Genomic DNA, 19,875 nt, shown 5'->3' on the forward strand with positions numbered 1-19,875 from the left:
TCAAAATATACTTGCATAAAAAAGAGTTATTCACCTCATGAAACTCTGATTACAAATCTAGTGATCAATATGCTGACAATTAAATAAAAATTTCAATAAAATAAATTGTGCAACGGATATATTAAAACTAACGAATTAGTTGTCTAGTATAATATTTATTCTCTGAGCAAAAATTAAATACCCAAATGCTAGTTGCGTATATCTAAAATTATGTAATCATTATAGACATTTTTCTTGTTTTTTTTTTTTTCTAAATAAAATGTATTTCATTAATGAAAAAGTAATATGATTAATATTTCATAATTTCTGCTTGATTCTTGCATTAATAGTATTTAAGGCACAGATTGATTGGAATTATTCAGATCATTCACTATCAAAGTCCTATAGATATTTATTTTCTTTAAGATTTTCAACCTTGTGTGATAAAATAGAAAGATGTCTTTCACTATTACATCATTCTGCCTAAAATATAAAATTATCAAATTAACACAACTTAAGCGAACAGGTTGACGCATTTATAAGAGCAAAAGCAATACAAGATGTCAGCAGGGATCTTCACTAATTGGTTGCCTGGCTATATAACCAAAAATTTACATTCTTGTTTTGTGTTTTGAAAAATCAGAATATATATTAATTTTCAATTATTCAATCAATTACACTAACAGCATTTTTTTAATATTGCATAATCAGTGATTTGAAGTTTTTATTCATAAAATAAATTTCATACAGCGTAGATCACATAGCAGCATGTTATAAGGAATGCTTAACTTGTGTATTTGTGTGCATCAAAAGTTCTATAATCTTAAATAATGATATGACATCATAAATCAATGAATTTAATACTTTATATGCCATAAAATGCACCATTTGTCATAATAAACGAAATAATTAACATCCAAATTTTATAAATTAGTGTTATGTGTGTGAAAGAAATAGACATACATTAAAGAGTTAATATTTGTGTGTTACGTTGATTTAGAAACACATTCGACGATTAGTGGAACGCATAGCAACTGTTAGATATAAATAGTCCAACTTACATCTTCTTTGCTATACCAAAAGTGGTTTAAAAAACTGGATACTTCTTTAGATGTAATTAGTATGTCCATTAATATTAACATTCTTTCATTGTAAAAAGAAATATAGCGAACTGTCTGTTCATTTTACTTAAAATTCCTATTATTCTGTAGATTATTTTTTGTTATTAAAAAACAGTTCTTTTCAAAATTTTATTCTTTATTTTTGAAAATGGCCCATGCTTATTGAGTAAAATCTTGCTTTTGATTATTTTCAAGTTTTCGGATAAATTGGAAGGTATCTTGAATGCACTGACTTCAACTGCTGATCAGCTTCATAATGCTGAACCAATTTCAGCACATCCTGATAGAATACAAGAGCAAATAAATGACAACAAAGCTGTTCTGCAAGATCTTGATAAACGAACTATAACTCTAGAAGCTGTTAAAAAAGCGGCAGATGATGTAATAGGAAAAGCCAGTACGATAGATGAACCAGCTGTAAGAGGTCTGTATATGTCTTACTTTTCATGAAGTTGTTTGTATGAATTTCCTTTTCTGTTTTACTAATTTTTGTTAATTTGATTTTACTATCACGGATTATGTGCTCTAAATTTGATTCAACCAAATTCTCTTCACTTCATGAATTTAGTCACTTCATTAAGTAACAATGTTTCTTTTGTTGATAATAATGCCATAATTGTTTATGCGCAAGTTTCAATAATGTGGATACTTGTATATCATATTAAAGTTTTTATTCTAAAATTAGTCTAGTTTTATTACCTAATTTTTGAAATTCCTTAATATCTATGTCTATATAAACATATGTTTAATTAACTCTGACATTGGAAAGAAATATATATTGCTGTCGTAAATATTTATTACGGGATGAATATTTTAAGGTCATGTGTCAAAAGCTTGAATTGAATTGACGTTTATATAATACTTTAGAATACTATGCATAAGGCAGAGGAATTTTAAGATTTGTTAACCATTTCAGAAAGGTAATTTGAAATTGATGTATTTTCAGTGTAGGAGTTGGTCTGGATGAATGGGTTATAAAATGATACAAATTATGTGTTATTGTATAAAATGAGCTCTAATAAATAAGATAAGTTATTTTAAGTACTGTGAATCTTTGTGAATATATGTGGAAGAATTAAATTTATGATGAAGCGGAATTTGATTTATGAAAATCCCATTCCATTTCTCTTTATCTGTAAATAAAAATTATTTGAAGGCGATAAATAAACTTCGTGTTTAAATGTGCATTTTTTTATTCAAGAAAATTAATTTAATTTATTTTCTAATAATTTGAATATCTTATGATATATAGGCTGGTGACGAAGTCAGTCATATATTTATATATTTTTACAGACATAAAAATGAAATTGGATAGATTGAATGATTTGTGGGTGACAATTCAGACAGCTGCTCATAATCGTGGGAAGTCCTTGGAAGAAGCTTTAGTAGCTGCTGAAAAATTCTGGGATGAACTAACTGCTGTTATGAAAGCATTGAAAGAACTTCAGAGCAATCTTAATTGTCAGGAACCCCCAGCTGTAGAACCTGCTGCTGTTCAACAACAACAAGAAGTCTTACAAGTTAGTGATTTTCTTTTTATTTCTTTCTTTTTAACTTGTTCTGGAGAGGGATAAAAGCATATGTGTAATATTAACGATGTTTTACGGGATTTTTTTTTTATACATTTTGCCGACTTTTCTAAATATTAATATTGGTATTTATTTAAAGGAAATTAAGCAAGAAATCACTCAGACCAAACCAGAGGTAGATCACTGTCGTCAAGCAGGCCAAAATTTGATGCAATTATGTGGCGAGCCTGATAAACCAGATGTGAAGAAGCATATTGAAGATTTAGATTCAGTATGGGAAAACGTTACTACTCTGTATGCTAAACGAGAGCAGAATCTGGTAGATGCTATGGAGAAAGCAATGGTCTTCCATAATACTATGCAGGTATTTAAATTATGGTGTTGTGAATTCTGAATGGTGTGTTTTTATTCTCCAATCTGCTTTAAAATTTTGAACATATAAAACCCTATTGTATGCTCATTTTTCAGAATTTGTTAGAATTCTTGGATACTTTTGAAGATAAATTCAGCAATTTTGGAGCTGTATCTTCTGATATAGATGCAGTAAAAAGTCAAATTAATGAACTAAAGGTATATTTCATTTTCTGTTTATTAGTTTTAAGTAATAATAACCAGTGTAATGTTGTGTGATGTAAACATTCTTTTATGGCAATTTTTTTGGGGGGCGGGGGATAATAATTCCTTGGTTGTTCCTTGCACTTCTTTTCAGACCTTTAGGAATTAGGTCTGTCCTAGCAACAGCTGTAATATTTCCCTATATTAGAATTTTTAAAATTCTGTCATTACACTCTCTTGATGTAAAACTATCCTTTGAATTAAAAATTACCTTACTATTATGTTAAATTATTTCATTTAAAGCTATATTTATATTATGCTTAATTTTTAATTATCAAAATCGTAAATCTACTTTTCCCCAGTATTTCAGTCACATATGTATTAATGTATATATACAAAAGTATGTTTGTATTAACTACTTGAAGCAATAACAATTTTTAATTAAAATTTTAATAATATATTTTTAAATGAACTCTAGAAAGTTTCTAGAAATTATTTAATGATTTATAGAAATTTTCTAGAAACTATTTGAATGAAATTGGTCATTTTTGAGCAACATCAGATAATGCTCATTAATTTTACTACTGAATAATGAAAATTTTAATATGAAATTTTTACAATCAGAATTTCAAATCTCAAGTTGATCCACATATGGTAGAGGTTGAAGCACTGAATCGCCAAGCTCAGGAACTAATGGAGCGTACTTCTTCTGATCAAGCTATCTCTATTCGAGAGCCTCTTATTGATATCAATAAGCGTTGGGATGATTTATTGAAAAGCATTGTTGAGAGACAGGTTAGATACTAGTGAATAATGTTATTAATTTTTTATACAATATGCATTGTTTAAAGAATATTCATCTAACTTTTTGTATTTTTCTTTAAATTTAGCGTGAAATGGAGAATACACTTTTGAAACTTGGGCAGTTTCAACATGCTTTAGAAGAACATCTGATATGGATGACAAAAACTGAAAAAACATTGGATGAATTAAAACCAGTATTTGGAGATCCACAAGTTATAGAAGTTGTCCTTGCCAAGCATAAGGTTTTTTTTATTCACTTTTGATATTCTTATATATATAATATATATATTAAATTTTATTTTAACTGGAATGAGCTTTTATACATGCTACAGCATGGAGAATAAGAAATTCCAAAATATGCAAAATATTCCAAAGTTCACTTGTGCTCTACTTTATTATAAAATCAAGAAATTATTTACATAAAACTGATTGAATTTAAAGTCTAGAAGAAACTTCAGATACAAAATATAATCGAATTCGAAAAATCTGTAACTGAATTAAAAAATTTAATTTAATTAATATGAAAAAGAAATTTTTATAAGAAACAGAATGAAAGAAATGTTATGAGTGTCTTTAAAATTTCCTTGGCATCTTTTCTATCTACAATCTTTAAAAAATTTAATGGTCTTCTTTGTTAGTGCCCTTGACTCTGAAAAAGTTTTAAAAACATATAAAGCTTCACTCAGAAATTGAACTAATTTTCCAAACAATATTAAAATAAGAGAGACAATATTAAATAGAGTGAACAAATCAAAAAATAATAATAATAATGCATTGCCATTCAGAGAAATTTTTAGGTCATATAATTAATTAATCATCTAGTAATAAATCATATAATATCATTTATTTCTTTTCGATTTTTCAATTTTATTACATAGCGTAGTTATTGGCTTAAATATACCAATTTTAGAAGGCTGTATTTAGAATGAATTTCAAGATTTCGGAAACATTTGAATCATGAAAGAATATGTTGACTAAAATTATATAGAAATACCCTTCTGTAGTACTGATGCCATTTTTATGCAATATTTTTGAATGATTCAAACTGTTTATTAGAAAGTTTTTCTTTTTAATGCTCCTATATTATCAATATAATAATCTGTTTTTTAAAATTTATTTATTGGACTGAAATAAATCGAAGAGAGTAAAATGTATGCGTATGGGTCTTTGGAATATTTTATTGACAGAATTTCATTTTTATATTAATGTTTTATTTAATACAAGATTGTTGAATTCGTATGATTTTTTCACAATTTGATTGAAATAGTGAAACAAATTAATTTAATCTTTCCATTTTAACTAGTGTTAAAATAAATTAATCAAATGGGTGAACCTTGAATATATTTATATTTTTACAGGTTATTTCAAATGATATTCAAGCACATCAGTCTAGCATTGATGCTATCAACAGAGCTGGACATGAATTTGTAGATTCTGATCGAGGCAGTGAGGATGCTAAATCTACACACAATAAATTGCAGAATTTACAAATACGGTGGCAGCATTTGCAGAATAAATCGGCTGAACGCTATCAGGAACTGGAAGAAGCTCTCAAAGAGGTAACCTTCAAAATTATTTCCGTGACAGTAAAGATTTTTGCACAAACTTAATGTTCTCGGTTGCTACCGAAATTAGAATAATTACTTTCATGTTTTTTAACCAATTGCATTTATAACAGATTTATTAAATTTCGATAGAAACTTTATGTAGTGGAAATAATCATTATAAAAATAAAGTCAATGGATTTAAAGACGGATTATATCCAACATTTAATAATAGCTTTATTTTGAATTTGTTTTCTGAAGCAGATTATCAAAAAGTTTGTGTGAAAGTTTCTGAAATCTGTTATTTAGTTTTTGGTGTTAGATAAATATTCCTGAAATGTTAAATAAATACTCAAGAATGTTGGATATAAATTTAAAAAGAAATAAAATGAGCATAAAATACTAAAACATTGAATTAAAACAATACAGAAGACCATTTGAAAGCTTTATTTCTTCAATGTTTTCTTAATTTTCTTATGATCTATCATTATAATACTATTACATATAAAATGCGTTAATTTTAAATAACATTTGTAATTTGAAATATTGGAAGAAAATTTTCGAATCTATTTTTCTATTGCTTTTTTTTTTTTTGTTGTTGTTTTACTGTTGTACATAATTATTATTGCAAATGATGTGTTAATGTTAAATTTGAATTTTTATAGTGATTTTAAAAGCTTTGTAATTAATATAAATACAAATTTTTAAACCTGGACTTTTTGAAAATATGATTATACATATTATCAAACAAGAGGAAGAAAAAATTGCTGGATTCAATTTATAATGCAGTTTTAAAACCTGATGTGACAGTCTGAATTTTTTTCTCAAATCAGTAATCAGACAACGAGTATTTTCATATTCTTTGTCTATTGATAAATAATTATTTAAGTTTTGAAGAATTATTTCTTGATATCATCTGTCAACGATTGGTGTGACCGTTTTGAGTTTTCATAGTAATTTCATAATTTTGAACTCTCATACGCACCATCTTTTGAAGTATCCTTTAAAACCGATTGATTAATTTAACTATAGGAGTTTCAGGGTAATGAAAATAAGTATACTATGCTTTGTAAAACAGTATACTATTCGCAGTCCTGTATGAGTTTGATGTTTTTATTTTTCTAACTTTGTTTATTTATTTAACATGCGAAATATTTTTTGTGAAAAGTCTGCCGTAATTTGTTTCTTACTACTCTTTTTGATGACTGATAAATCTAAACTTAGAATTGCCGATTTTAAAAGTTTCAGTTTAAATTCGAATTGGATAGTGTATTTTTAAAAAAATTAATAGCTTTAAGAATTAGACAGGGAAAAAATTGGTAAATGAAAGGCGAAAGAATGCATTGTTTTCTGTAATAGAAACAAAACTAATTCGAATGCGCGAATGAAGTAATAGCCAAGTCAATATGGCTATTGCTTAAAAGATAATGTGGGTGACTATTTGTTACGAAATTGAAATTATCATTTGAGTGAAGCAGCGACTGAGGTAAGGAGGTGTTGACTGTCTTAGCTTATGGTGTGCCATTGGAACAAAACATTAGCCACTTATATTATATTTTGAGATGAAACATTGTGAAGAGGCGGAAAGATAATAGCATGCTCAGACTTCATCCATATTTTCCTAAATATCAAACAATGACTGAGAGTGAAAAAGTTATGTTATGCGCCCGGCACATGTTACTCTCGCTATATCATTTTTTCATCGATATGAGAATGATTTGAATTATATCTATCGACATGAACTATAACTTTTTAATATTATTTTACTAATAAATATGTGCCGCTTCATATAAATTTATTGCCTGAAAATTTATTTAATTCCGCAAACAAAAAGTGTAATTTTTAAAATTTTTCTTCATTAGGCTCAGCAATTTCATCAAGACATTCAAGATCTCCTTATGTGGTTAAATGACATAGATGGGCAATTGGTGACATCTAAACCAGTCGGAGGCCTGCCAGAGACAGCAAGGGAACAGCTAAATAAATTTATGGTATTTGCTAATAAACTTTTCTTATCGTTTTACATAGACTTTTATAGAATTCAATAACAATAATGACAAGGTATTCAATTATATAACATTGCTTTAAATCAACTAATTGTTAAGCTGCAAAATGATTCATATTTTAGTACAACTTACTCATCTTTTCTTCCTCACTTTTAGGATTTATATAATGAGCTCGATACAAATCGGTATAAAGTGGAAAATATAATTCAACAAGGTCAAAATTATTTGAAGAAGTCTGGTGAAAGTAATACAAAAGCTCTTCAGCATAGCTTGCGTACTCTGAAGCAAAGATCAGATAATGTTTTAAACAAAGCAAATGACAGGAAGGTATGTTGAAAATGGTATTTTAAGGCTATAATCTGAATGTTATTCCCAATACAACCTATCTAATTTTTAATGTCCTTTTAGATAAAACTAGAAATTGCCCTTCGTGAAGCTACAGAATTTCATGAAGCATTGCAACAATTTGTAGAGTGGTTAACAAATGCTGAAAAATACCTTACTAGTCTGAAACCTGTGAGTCGTCATATGAAAGCAGTATTAGAGCAAATTGAAGAGCATAGGGTAAGCTTATTCCCTTTTTTATTGTTGTTATATGAGGGAAAAAAATGTTCATCTCAGTAGGCTACATTTTTCTACCATGAAACATAGCCATTGCAAAAAAACAGGGTGTTTTTTTTTTTGAATTCATAAGCATTTTAGTGCTTGGCGCAGAAAGTAGAGGTTGCACAAATGACAATAAAGAAGGCAGCTAACATAGTGAAGTTCGACAGCTGTACACCAAATTTGATTTGAAAATGCTTGCATCTTTCGAGTATTTATAAAGATTATAGTTGGGATTTCATCACATAATATTTGAAAACCTCTTAACCTCAGGCATGGCAGATATATGGTTTGAACATTGTCAAAACCAGAATCAGTTAAACATTCGAAAACTATTCGCAGAATTGAGAGTTTCTTACAATGCGAATTTAAAAGTTAAACTTTTATACCTTTTATTTGCATTTTCTGTTTATTTCTGTGGTTAATTCATGTGATTAAAGTTTGAGATTACGAAGTTTCATTCCAATTTTTCCATATGTTAATTGGCAGCAAGTTACAGGACCAGGCGATGAGGAAATACTAGTGCAGTTACTATGAGTGTTGTAACTGTTAAAGGTAGAATAGATGATATTCTACCAATATACTCTAATTAGTGAGAGAAAAATATTTCCTTTTATATAAAACCTAATCGCTGAATTTAAATGATAAGTCTTAAATGTCGATATTTAATTCAAGTAAATTCTTCGATTAGTTTTCTTTAATTATTTAAAGTTATGCTATCTTTTTTCTTTTAATATAGAATTTCCAGAAAGACTTGAGTGCACATCGAGAAGTTATGCTGAATTTAGACAAGAAAGGAACTCATCTCAAATATTTTAGTCAAAAGCAAGATGTCATATTAATTAAGAACTTGCTTATTAGTGTGCAGCATCGATGGGAAAAGGTAGTTTCAAAGGCAGCAGAAAGAACTAGAGCACTGGATCATGGATATAAAGAAGCTAAAGAAGTAGGAACATATGGATTTTATTTATTTTTGTGCTTGTTTTAAAATATTAATTATCAAAATTTTAAAAAATATATATATTATTGTGCATTTTTCTTTTGGGAAAGTATTTTTTTTAATCTGTTAATAATTTGAAGGGATAGTTTGTATCATTTTGTATGCGTATTCCTATTTTTGAGTAAATATTCTTGTCTAGTTTCATGATGCTTGGACATCACTCTCAGCATGGCTAGACGAAGCAGAGAAAATCTTGGATGCAACTACTCCAATTGGAAATGACCCACTCAAAATAAAGAAGCTTTTATCGAAGCATAAAGAATTCCAGCGAAGTTTGGGTTCAAAACAGATAACATATGATTCAACAATGAAAATTGGCCGAATTTTGAAAGATAAATGTCCAAAACAAGATGTTCAACTCATTCAAGATATGATTGATGAATTGAAAGTTCGTTGGAATAAAGTGTGTTCGAAATCTGTTGATAAGTAAGTATCAATTTCCAAATATATATTTAATATTATAATTAAAATTTCCCGTGCTCTGTTAATAAATGCATGGTAAATAGTTAGCACACATTTATTTTGGTTTAGTTTTTAGCACAATAAGACTTGTATTAAATACATTCTAGGTAATGAAATTATAAACAACAATTACTAACCCTATTAACACAAGACATTTCACACAATATTGTTCGACATTCTGAATACCGTACAATATCAAACAAATATCGTTGGGCATTTTGATTTAATATGAAATCTATTAATTCTTTTATGTACTTGGATTGCTTAAAATAATGTTAGCGAAGTAAATGAACTATTAATTATTTTATCAATTTTTATTACAAACAATCGAAAAAAAATGTAAAAAATAGCGGGTTTTTTTAAAATGTCTGTCACTATTCTACCAATAAGCTTTTGGACATCCATGTAAATGAGGATATTTGCTGTCCTGATCTATGTCATGCCTTCTGTACATAAATACTGTGTAGGAAACAACTTTCGCATTAATCGCATATAAGATACCACGAAATTCAGAGCTGTTTGATTTCGAGAAAGGCGTAATTGCCGGATATCATAGAAATGGCCGACATTCCAAAATTGACAGTGGCTTTTGTTATTAAGAAGTGGAAGGTATGTGGTGATTTCCGGAATGTGCTTTGATCCGGCAGACCCACGAAACTTAAGAGATTGAAACCGACAAGTTGTGTCCAAAGAAATTCGGAAAAACCGCACCAAAACAGATGGCCCACATACTCCAGGAATTCCAACAAGCATCAGGGACTGTTGTTTCGATAAATGCCATACGCAAGGAAGCACATTTGCTTGGATTCCATGGTTGTGCTGCCACCCTTAGTCCTTTCCTTACAATATCCAACAGCGCTGTTCTCGGTTGAGGTGGTGCAAGGGACGCCGAAATTGAACCGTAGGTGAGTGGATATAGGTTCTCTGGAGTCATGAATCAAGGTTCAATCTTTACCAGTCAGATTGCTGAATCTGGATTTGGCATATGTATGGAGAATGCCTACAGTAAAGTTTGGCGGAGGTGGAATTATAGTCAGATTGATGTTTCTCGTGGTATGGACTGGGACCCTTGATCCCAATTCGTGGTAAGCTTAACGCCGACTCCTACTCAACTGTTCTAAACAACAATGTACTTCTTACGCTGTGCCAATTTTACTGGTTGGATCATTGTTATTTCTTGGAAGACAACGCCACTTGTCATGTTGCGAGGTCCTCTGTGGATTGATATGATGATAATGAGGTGAACTGACTGGTCTGGTTCTGTAGAAAATCTCGGTGATGAGTTGGATCGCCGCATTAAAAGGTACAACAACCTTCCAGAATCTGTGAAGGAACTTACATATCTCCTTCAAGCCGAGTGGAAGAAAATACTACTGTCCATCATGCAAACACTTGTGGAAAGCATACCCCAGATGTTTAATGATGTGTAAGAGATGTCTCAGGTGGAGGCTATGCCGACTATTAAGTATGAATAAATTGTGTTTATCTCTTTTATCACAGGTGTCCAATTACTTACTGGTAAATAAGGTATATATAGAAGAACGTTTCTGCTCAACATGAGAAAGGGAAAGCGTTTTAAGATGAAAAAAGTGGCTGTATAAACATTAAATAATAAATTTTGAGGAAACTTAATGATTGGAAAATTGTTGCTCAGTTCCAGATTGTTTATTACTGGCTGCTAGTTAGTGCACATCAAAATGCTCATTCACTAAAATTTAAAAAAGTTTTATGCTGCATATCCAAGCCTTCCATTACACATTATGTATTTAAATGTTTATAGATTTACAAACTGCTTGAAACGTGAATATTCTAAAGAATTTTCTAGATAAATGCCTCATGAAATGTTAGTGAAAGTTTAATGACTCATTTTTGAATTAGCACATTTAATTCTTTAGTTACTCGCTGCTGCATAATTTATTTAAAATCCTACTGTTATTTATCTCCCATTCTATTCTTCTTACAATATAAAACCAAAAATTACATATAATGCATTGATAATGTGATAATATAATGATATAATACGATTTTGTACTTTATTCTAAAATGCAATTGAAATATTTACTATAATCAGTTCAAATATGTACTATATGCTTAAGAGCTAAATCAGACATTTAATAAAAACTTATTTTATGAGAAAAAATCCTCTTGTCCTAATGAATTTAAAGATAGATGTCTTTGAATGATTATTTTAACATTTTTTAATTTGTGTTCTTTATTGCAGTGCTATAAGGTTACTTTTCATTAATTACAGATTTGAGTAACTAATTAAATATTTTACAATGTTATATACATAAATATAATTGTGTGTGTGTGTGTGTTTTGTTGCAACCGGAGCATTATATTTGCTTTATATTAAACTTTATGCTTATATTTTTCACTTTCTAATTAAATATTTTTTACTTAGACAAAGGAAACTAGAAGAAGCGTTGCTGTATTCTGGACAATTCAAAGACGCTGTTTTGGCTTTGATGGATTGGTTTGATAAAGCAATCACATCGTTGTCCGAGACAAAACCATACCATGGTGATTTGGATACTGTTACTTCTTTGATAGAACAACACAAAGTAAGGACGCTTAATGAAACTCTTTGCCGCATGCTATGTTAATAAATGATGGTATTATAAATAAGAAAAAATTCATCAAATGATAAATAACTCATTGTTTAAACATTTGGTAAATTATTTTTTATAAAAATGTAAAGCATGTGTAAATTTTTTCTGTAAATATTTTTAAATTTTGCATTAAGTTATCATTATTTAGTAATTGATAAAACTTAAATGTTATCATAAGAAGTTAGCTGGTTTTGATTTTTGCAATAGTTATTTCAATAATGAGTGTTAACGTTTTACTTTTATTTTTTAGTCCTTTGAAGAAGAATTGAAAAACAGAGGCTTAAGTATGGAATCTGTTTGTAAAACTTCTATTGATCTCAAAAAGCAAGCTAGTGCTACTGATGTTGAAAGCATATCAACTCAAGTGGACGAATTAAAAGCAAAATGGAAAATAGTTTCTGATTTAAGTGAAAAGAAAAAACAAAACCTTTCTCAAGCTCTTCAGCTGGTAATTTATTTTAAAAGAATTTTATTTATAGAATTAATATTTTTAACAAATCATGTTTTCTTTAAAAAAAAACAAAAAAAACCCTCAAATGGTTTATTTGCATATAATTGATAACATAAGAGTTAAATTAATTTTTTTTTTCTTTTTGGAAATGGATTTAATTCATTGTATTAATGCCATGTTGTTTCTGTTTTTTCAAATACTAGTGGAAAAGACACATTAAAATTAAATTTATTGGAACTTTTGTGCATTTAATTGTGAGTCTTTTTAAATGGATTAATCGATATATATATAAAACTAAATATTAACATGTCTTTCTTATATTTATGATAATTTTCTGAACTTGAAGATTTTGGAACTCATTCAAATTATATTGTTTATGGTTTGAATTTTGGTAAAAGAATTAATTTGCTTATATGACCCTACTAGACCTTGATATTTTATGATATCCCCATGATGTTGTTCAATATTAATGCTAAGCATTATCCAGAAGATGTAAAAATGTTGATTACCATTCTGTGCTAATAGGTGTATTATATTTTTAAGATAAAAAATTTGGGGAATTTTTTTTTCTGTGTTCAAGTAAGAGATTTGGATCTTTTATATTGAAAATTATTAGTGTTTATAACATGGTTATAAAAATACTTATTGAGAATTTTCTGTTTAAAATTTCTCACTATACAGCAATGTGATGTTTGCAGGTATTTATAAGCATTATAATAATGTCAATTCAACAGCAAATATTTAATTTGGTATATGTTTTTAAGGGGTTTTAAACTTTGCATAGTACCTGCAATTTCTTGTGTTAAAAGGGATTAAAATTCAAATCATAATTATTTATTATCAATAGTATAATGAACATCATCAGTTTTTCTAATATATTAGTGAGTAAACCCTATTATACCTCCAATATGAATGATTTAATTAAACTTTATCTATTAAAAAAGATAACTTGATTTTTTAGGGTTTTCTTTCTGTTCGGTTTGAATAATAATTTAAATTTGCATTTGCTATTTTCAAATAGTTTGGTTGATAAATGATTACTTGGCAATTTTAGATTCTGTATTTTTATTTTTTGTATGCTTAAATTTAACAATGTCACATTCAATTTTTCTCATAGGCTGAAAAACTGTATAAGATGGTACATATATTATTGGAGTGGTTATCAGACGCCGAAATGAAATTGCGTTTCTTCGGATCTCTTCCTGAAGATGAGGAGTCAACAAGAAAGCAAATTGCTGATCATGAAAATTTCTTGAGTGAGATGAGAGACAAAGAAAATATTAAAAATGACACGTTGACACTGGCTCAAGATATACTTGAGAAATGTCATCCTGATGGTATATCAGTTATTCGACACTGGATTACCATAATTCAATCTAGGTGGGATGAGGTAAAATGCTAGTTTTGTGTTCTTTTCTTACTTTTTTGTTAATTTTTGTGTCTGAACAAATAAGCATTTATTTGGTAATTTAACGTAAATATCTAATTTTATTTTCAGATTTGATGCTTTCTTTTTTCTGCATCTATGACTTTTTTGTATAGATTTATTACCTTTTATTATCTTTGTTTATTTTTGTATAATAGGCATAACCATAATTCATGACATTTTTATATGACTGATTATAGTGTGTATTTTTTAGAGAATCGAGCTATTTTTAAATGTAAAAGAATATAAATGCTTATTTAATTCAATTTCAGATATCTGCTTGGGCTAAACAGCGTGATCAGCGACTTCGAGATCATTTGCTGTCTCTACGAGATATTAACAGCTTATTAGAAGAACTTCTTGCGTGGTTGATTAAAGCAGAATCTTCATTAACCGAGTTGGAAGCGCAACCTCTTCCTGATGATTTGCCTACATTAGATGAGCTTATTAAAGAGCACCAGGTAGCTGAACCATTAAAATTGCGATATCATTTTTTAAAACTGCATCAAAAATTGTATTCCATATTATAAATATTATGATGTGGAAATATCGCTCAAGTTTATAATTATTAAGGACAATACAGTGCAGTTAAAAACAGCATGTACTGTTTTAGAACATTGATTCTTTTATATGCGCGTCACCTAATTTGAATTACAAATATATTTTATTGTGTGTGTTTTTAATTTTCATTTATTATATATAAGTATTTTAATACATTTAAAATAGCATACAATGATTATTCCATGTATTTAGTTTTCTCATAATAATTATAAATTATTTATTATGCCCTTCGGATTGATAATATAGGAAAGCATCTTTCTCCTGTTTTAGATGTCTTAAAATTTGTACTGCAAATATTTAATTTTCTAAAAAATATTTACACAATAAAATCCCGAAATGTTTAATTAAATATAAATGGTTTAAAATTTTAGGTTTAAAAATATATATGGAGACTATGCACCACTGTCTATTTTTAGGAATACATTTCAACAAATATGTTCTTTTAATGTACCAATTTTCTATATTGTATCAGAAACTCGGATCATTCTTATACTGGAACTTATGTAAAGAAAGTAGTGGTGCTTTGAAATCTAAAACAGATAAAAATTTTTACCCTTCTTTTGACCATATGATTTAAACTTGGGTGGACTTTGCGTTTCTTCTTATCCTTCTTTTGAATCGGATTGCCCATAAAGCACATTTCTGCGTATTGTTTCATTCCATTGGCTTAAGACAAATAAAATTGTTAAAGAAGCAAGATGGAAATTTTATTTTCTTAATAAATTTAAATAGTTTATAAACTTTCTATTTTCTTCTCGTTTCTGCATTCTGAGATATTGTTTATGGACAATTGTTTATGCTGCCCTTGCCCTTTACAAAATAGATAATTTTTTTCGTTGCTTTGTTGTAATTTCTACTTAGTGATCAATAGCATCCTCAGATAATATTAAAGTATGAAGTAAAAATCATGCACTTCAAATTGCTGAGACTTTCAAGTATTTACATTTTCTTGGCAAAATATATTGACTATTGAATTTGTGCAAATCTGTTGATTTAAAAATTGTTACTCATTTATGTTGGCTGTTTACATCAAATGCTTTGCATTAAATTATATTAAATTCTTTAGGTTTTCATGACAGATATGTCAAAAAAGCAAACTGATGTTGAGAAGATATCAAAAGCATTTTCTTCTAAGCGTCATCAAGCAAAAACATTAGTACCGCCATCGCAGTTAAAGGAGAAATCGAAGGATAAATCGTCTCGTTCTGGAACTCCTACTCCTCTGAAGACCTCAACTCCATTGTGAGTAAACTGATTATATCTTCCTAAAACCCTTTGTAACTCAATTTTTTAAAAAAATTGACTGGATTGATTTATTAATATGTAATTAATTTAATGTTGATTCATCTTCAGTGCTTTGAAAACAAGTGCCTATTAATAATCACTGAAATATCTTTCTGTCAGTATTACAATCACAATAGTTTTTCATATGTTTAAGTATGTATTACACATAACTGTTATTGTGAATATACGTTGCTCCAATATTTTGTAAATAAATAACCTAACTCGCACGTTTTAATATATAGTTGTGTAACATTTCAAACGGTTTTTTTCCTCGTTTGTGTTACTTTTATTTATCACATTTTAATATATTTGGGCAACTTAAGCATAAAAAATGTTTGCTGCTATTGGATTCAGAAATATAAAAAAAATTATTAGAATGTATTATTATTAAACATTTTTATTATAATTTAGAATTTAAAATCTCATTCTTTTGTTATTAAATACAATAGCTTCTCCTGTTCAATATGTCTTGTGATACATAATACTTAATTATGATTGCTGATTCTAATGGTTTGAATTTTTCCCTCTTAAACCATAGGCGACCACAAACTGATTCTGATATCAAACATCCTAGGGCTAGGCTACTTCTAGAAAAGTGGAGAATTGTATGGCTTCTTGCAATGGAAAGACAAAGAAGACTACAAGATAGGCGTAACTATTTGCTTGAGGTATCTTTACTGTTCTTATGAAATCTTTAGTTCAATTTAGTTTATTCAAATACAGATCAAAAGAACTTACTCTTAGATGATCACTCTTTTGAGGCTTAGATCAAAAGAGTGCTAATGGAATCCGTTAATATAAACAAGATCGTGACATATTTTGCATGATATCCCTTTTTCATGGAAGTTATATTAATGAAATACTTTGTATTTTTGATGTGATAGTTGAAAGGAAGTTATTTTTTTTATAAGTGTGCATGCTAGTATATTTGAAAATCATATGCAATAAGAAGCATTGAAATAGAATGCCTTATGACACCCAGGTGTTTTCTTACAAATGAAGCAAAATTCTACAAACATCAAACATTAACGTTGGTTGATAATGAAGGATTGACGAATTGTCTACTCCAAAACTGGTAACATTAAACGATTTAGTGACTACATTAAACTAATACGTCTTTGTAATTTGAATACGTCGATTCGGGTCCAGATGTTTTTGATGATAACATTAACTGTGATTACATTAAGCATCATTCACTGTATTTTCTAATTATCAAAATTTTACTTCCCTTCTATATGTACATTATTTTCATTTTGATCTTTCATATGAAGTGTAGTTGAACGTGTGAAAAAAGACGTCGCTTTGTTTCATTTTGAGTTGAGAACATACTATTTAGAAAGTTATGATTACCGAAATTTAGGAGGAATACCTCTTCCTCGAGAAGTTATACTTATTACTTTATTGAAACTACTGACAGAAATTTAATAATATTCTTATATTTTTCAGCTTGATCGAATAAAGCATTTTGATTTCAATGATTGGCGGAGCAGGGTAAGTTTTAATGCAAACATCAAATTATGTCTTTGATTAACGTTTTGTTTCATTTTTTTTAAATATTACTGGGCATTTTCAGTATCTTGGTTGGCTGAATAATAAGAAATCTCGCATTATGGATCAGTTTAAAAAGATTGACAAAAACAATCACGGAAAAGTGACTAAACAAGAATTTATTGATGGAATTCTTAAATCAAGTAAGCATTAATTATTTTGCCTGGTCGGTTTGTAAAATAAAATTAAAATTTCTATTTAATACTAATTCATTGAAAATAAATATTTTGTTATAGAATTTACAACAAGTCGCTTAGAAATGGAAAGAGTAGCAGATATTTTTGACAGAAATGGTGATGGTTTTATTGACACTAAAGAATATATTGAGACTTTACGTCCAGAACGGGAGGTTAGTATTAATTGTGTGTGTGTGTGTGTGTGTGTGTGTGTGTGTGTGTGTGTGTGTGTGTGTGTGTGTGTGTGTGCAAAGTATATTTTTTTAATATATTTTATTTCTCTTTATTTTTATACTATTTTATTCTGTTTGGACGTTTTTTAGGATCGTCCAAAAACAGAAGCAGAAAAGATTCAAGATGAAGTTCAACGTCAAGTATCGAAATGTACTTGTGTCCATCGTTTTAAAGTTTATCAAGTGGGAGAAGGAAAATATAGGGTTAGTGGATAAGTTTTGTAAATATTAATACTGTCTAATCACTTAAAAATTCCATATAGAAGAAAATTATAAATTTCATTTAGCCACTCACTTTAAGATAGTTAAGAATTCTAAAATGTAGTAACTTCCCAGAAATAAACTCATAATAAATGAATATAGTTAAAAAATTAAAATTTTTATAAGTTATATGTATGTATGTATAGTATAGTGTGTGTATGCACATATATATATATATACACTCCAAATATATCCCTTCCCTCTAAAATTGAGCATTTTATTACTGTATTGGTTTCCATAATTTCATTTGCAATTTCCTGCCATTCATTGGATGTTGGAATGACAGATATAATTTTAATAAGGAGTAACAAGGGGCCCTTTTTTCCTACTGATCGTCCCTGAAGTTTTTCTTAAAAATGTGGTGTTTTAAAACTCAGTGAGAGAGGTAATTCAGAATAAAATGAAATTCTGATTTTGTGATGCAGTACAACAACATTCTAATGATGATAATTTACAACATTCTAATGATGATTTTTAATTCTTAAAAATGATAAATGATAGTACTAAACTGAACAAAATAAAATGAAGTAAAGAAGTAAAAATATGAGGACTGAAGTTATAATCTATTAAATTTTAAAAATCTATTAAAAGTATTTAAAAATAGCCTAAAATAGAAATGTAATAATATATTGAATTTAAAATAAGCATTTCATTCTTAGCTATGTATAGTAATTAAAAGTAAATTCGGTTTCATTTCTTAACCATAATAATGACAAATTTACTGATATCTTTTTTCCTTGCATCTGGAATTGAAATCCAAATCAAACATTTTTTGTCAACTTTCATTGAACTTATTGTTCTAAATGATGTCATTCTATTTTCTTAAATCTATGTTTAATATTTTCCAGCTCTGATATTAACGGTTTGTGTTTTTGTACTTAATATATAACTTGGGCTGCTTATTAAATATATCAATGAATGAGCTTTTATATTCAAAACCTTATTTCCCTTCATGTATCTTATTAAATTTTTGTTCTTTTAAATTTACATGAATATACATTTTTTTATTAGTTCGGTGATTCTCAAAAATTAAGATTGGTGAGAATTTTAAGGAGCACAGTTATGGTGCGTGTTGGTGGAGGCTGGGTAGCTCTTGATGAATTTTTGGTGAAAAATGATCCTTGCCGAGGTATGTATTTTTTGTAAACAGTTTTTAATCGCATATATTAATTTTCCCATTTGATCTTGATTTCACTAGAATAAAATACCATTTAAATTCATCTTTTTATCAAATCTTTAGGCAAAATACTGATTTTACCAATAGTAAGATTTCCTTACTGTCTCTAGGTTATAAAGAATTTGAAGGCTTTTATGATTTGCATTTAAAAGTTAATATAGTTATAATTTACTTAAAATCCGTATTTTTAAAATGCTTTTAAAGTTTATGGAATTAGCCACTGTTCGATTCATAAACGTCTTTTGTAACTCGTACTACACTTTCACATTTCTAATCGTATGTACTACTGACAAAAAAGATAATAAGCTTTCTTTTATACTTAATAGAAACGCAGATTTTAAATGCTAAAACTGAAATATAGAGAATTATAAAGTGAATTATATAGAGAATTATTTGAAAGCTATCCGAATCATGGTAATTATTTAAGCATGGACTGCTTTTAAAGTACTTAAGATCTGCAATTATTCTGCTATATTACTTTATGATAAATTTTTAAAAATTGCATAGAATCTTTTATATTAATTTGATTCTGCTATCATTAAA

General features: G+C 28.3%; 1 protein-coding gene across 6 annotated transcripts in view; it reads left to right on the top strand.

Moving 5' to 3' along the window:
• LOC129958976 (microtubule-actin cross-linking factor 1-like) overlaps positions 1-19,875 on the top strand; it is a 320,795-nt gene that overhangs the window by 288,044 nt on the left and 12,876 nt on the right. For all 6 annotated transcript variants that reach the window (XM_056071738.1, XM_056071741.1, XM_056071742.1 and 3 more), the window contains 23 exons: positions 1,296-1,524; positions 2,394-2,620; positions 2,769-2,993; positions 3,098-3,199; positions 3,809-3,979; positions 4,075-4,230; positions 5,347-5,547; positions 7,395-7,523; positions 7,695-7,865; positions 7,947-8,102; positions 8,881-9,087; positions 9,281-9,567; positions 12,008-12,167; positions 12,466-12,663; positions 13,784-14,056; positions 14,365-14,553; positions 15,720-15,895; positions 16,476-16,605; positions 17,384-17,428; positions 17,511-17,628; positions 17,722-17,834; positions 17,985-18,098; positions 19,167-19,284. In XM_056071738.1, the coding sequence (XP_055927713.1) occupies positions 1,296-1,524; positions 2,394-2,620; positions 2,769-2,993; positions 3,098-3,199; positions 3,809-3,979; positions 4,075-4,230; positions 5,347-5,547; positions 7,395-7,523; positions 7,695-7,865; positions 7,947-8,102; positions 8,881-9,087; positions 9,281-9,567; positions 12,008-12,167; positions 12,466-12,663; positions 13,784-14,056; positions 14,365-14,553; positions 15,720-15,895; positions 16,476-16,605; positions 17,384-17,428; positions 17,511-17,628; positions 17,722-17,834; positions 17,985-18,098; positions 19,167-19,284 (3,895 nt within the window). The remainder of the gene's footprint in view (positions 1-1,295; positions 1,525-2,393; positions 2,621-2,768; positions 2,994-3,097; positions 3,200-3,808; positions 3,980-4,074; positions 4,231-5,346; positions 5,548-7,394; positions 7,524-7,694; positions 7,866-7,946; positions 8,103-8,880; positions 9,088-9,280; positions 9,568-12,007; positions 12,168-12,465; positions 12,664-13,783; positions 14,057-14,364; positions 14,554-15,719; positions 15,896-16,475; positions 16,606-17,383; positions 17,429-17,510; positions 17,629-17,721; positions 17,835-17,984; positions 18,099-19,166; positions 19,285-19,875) is intronic.

This window comes from Argiope bruennichi, chromosome X1 (genome assembly GCF_947563725.1).
Source record: "Argiope bruennichi chromosome X1, qqArgBrue1.1, whole genome shotgun sequence".
In the NCBI taxonomy this organism is placed as follows: Eukaryota; Metazoa; Arthropoda; class Arachnida; order Araneae; family Araneidae; genus Argiope; species Argiope bruennichi.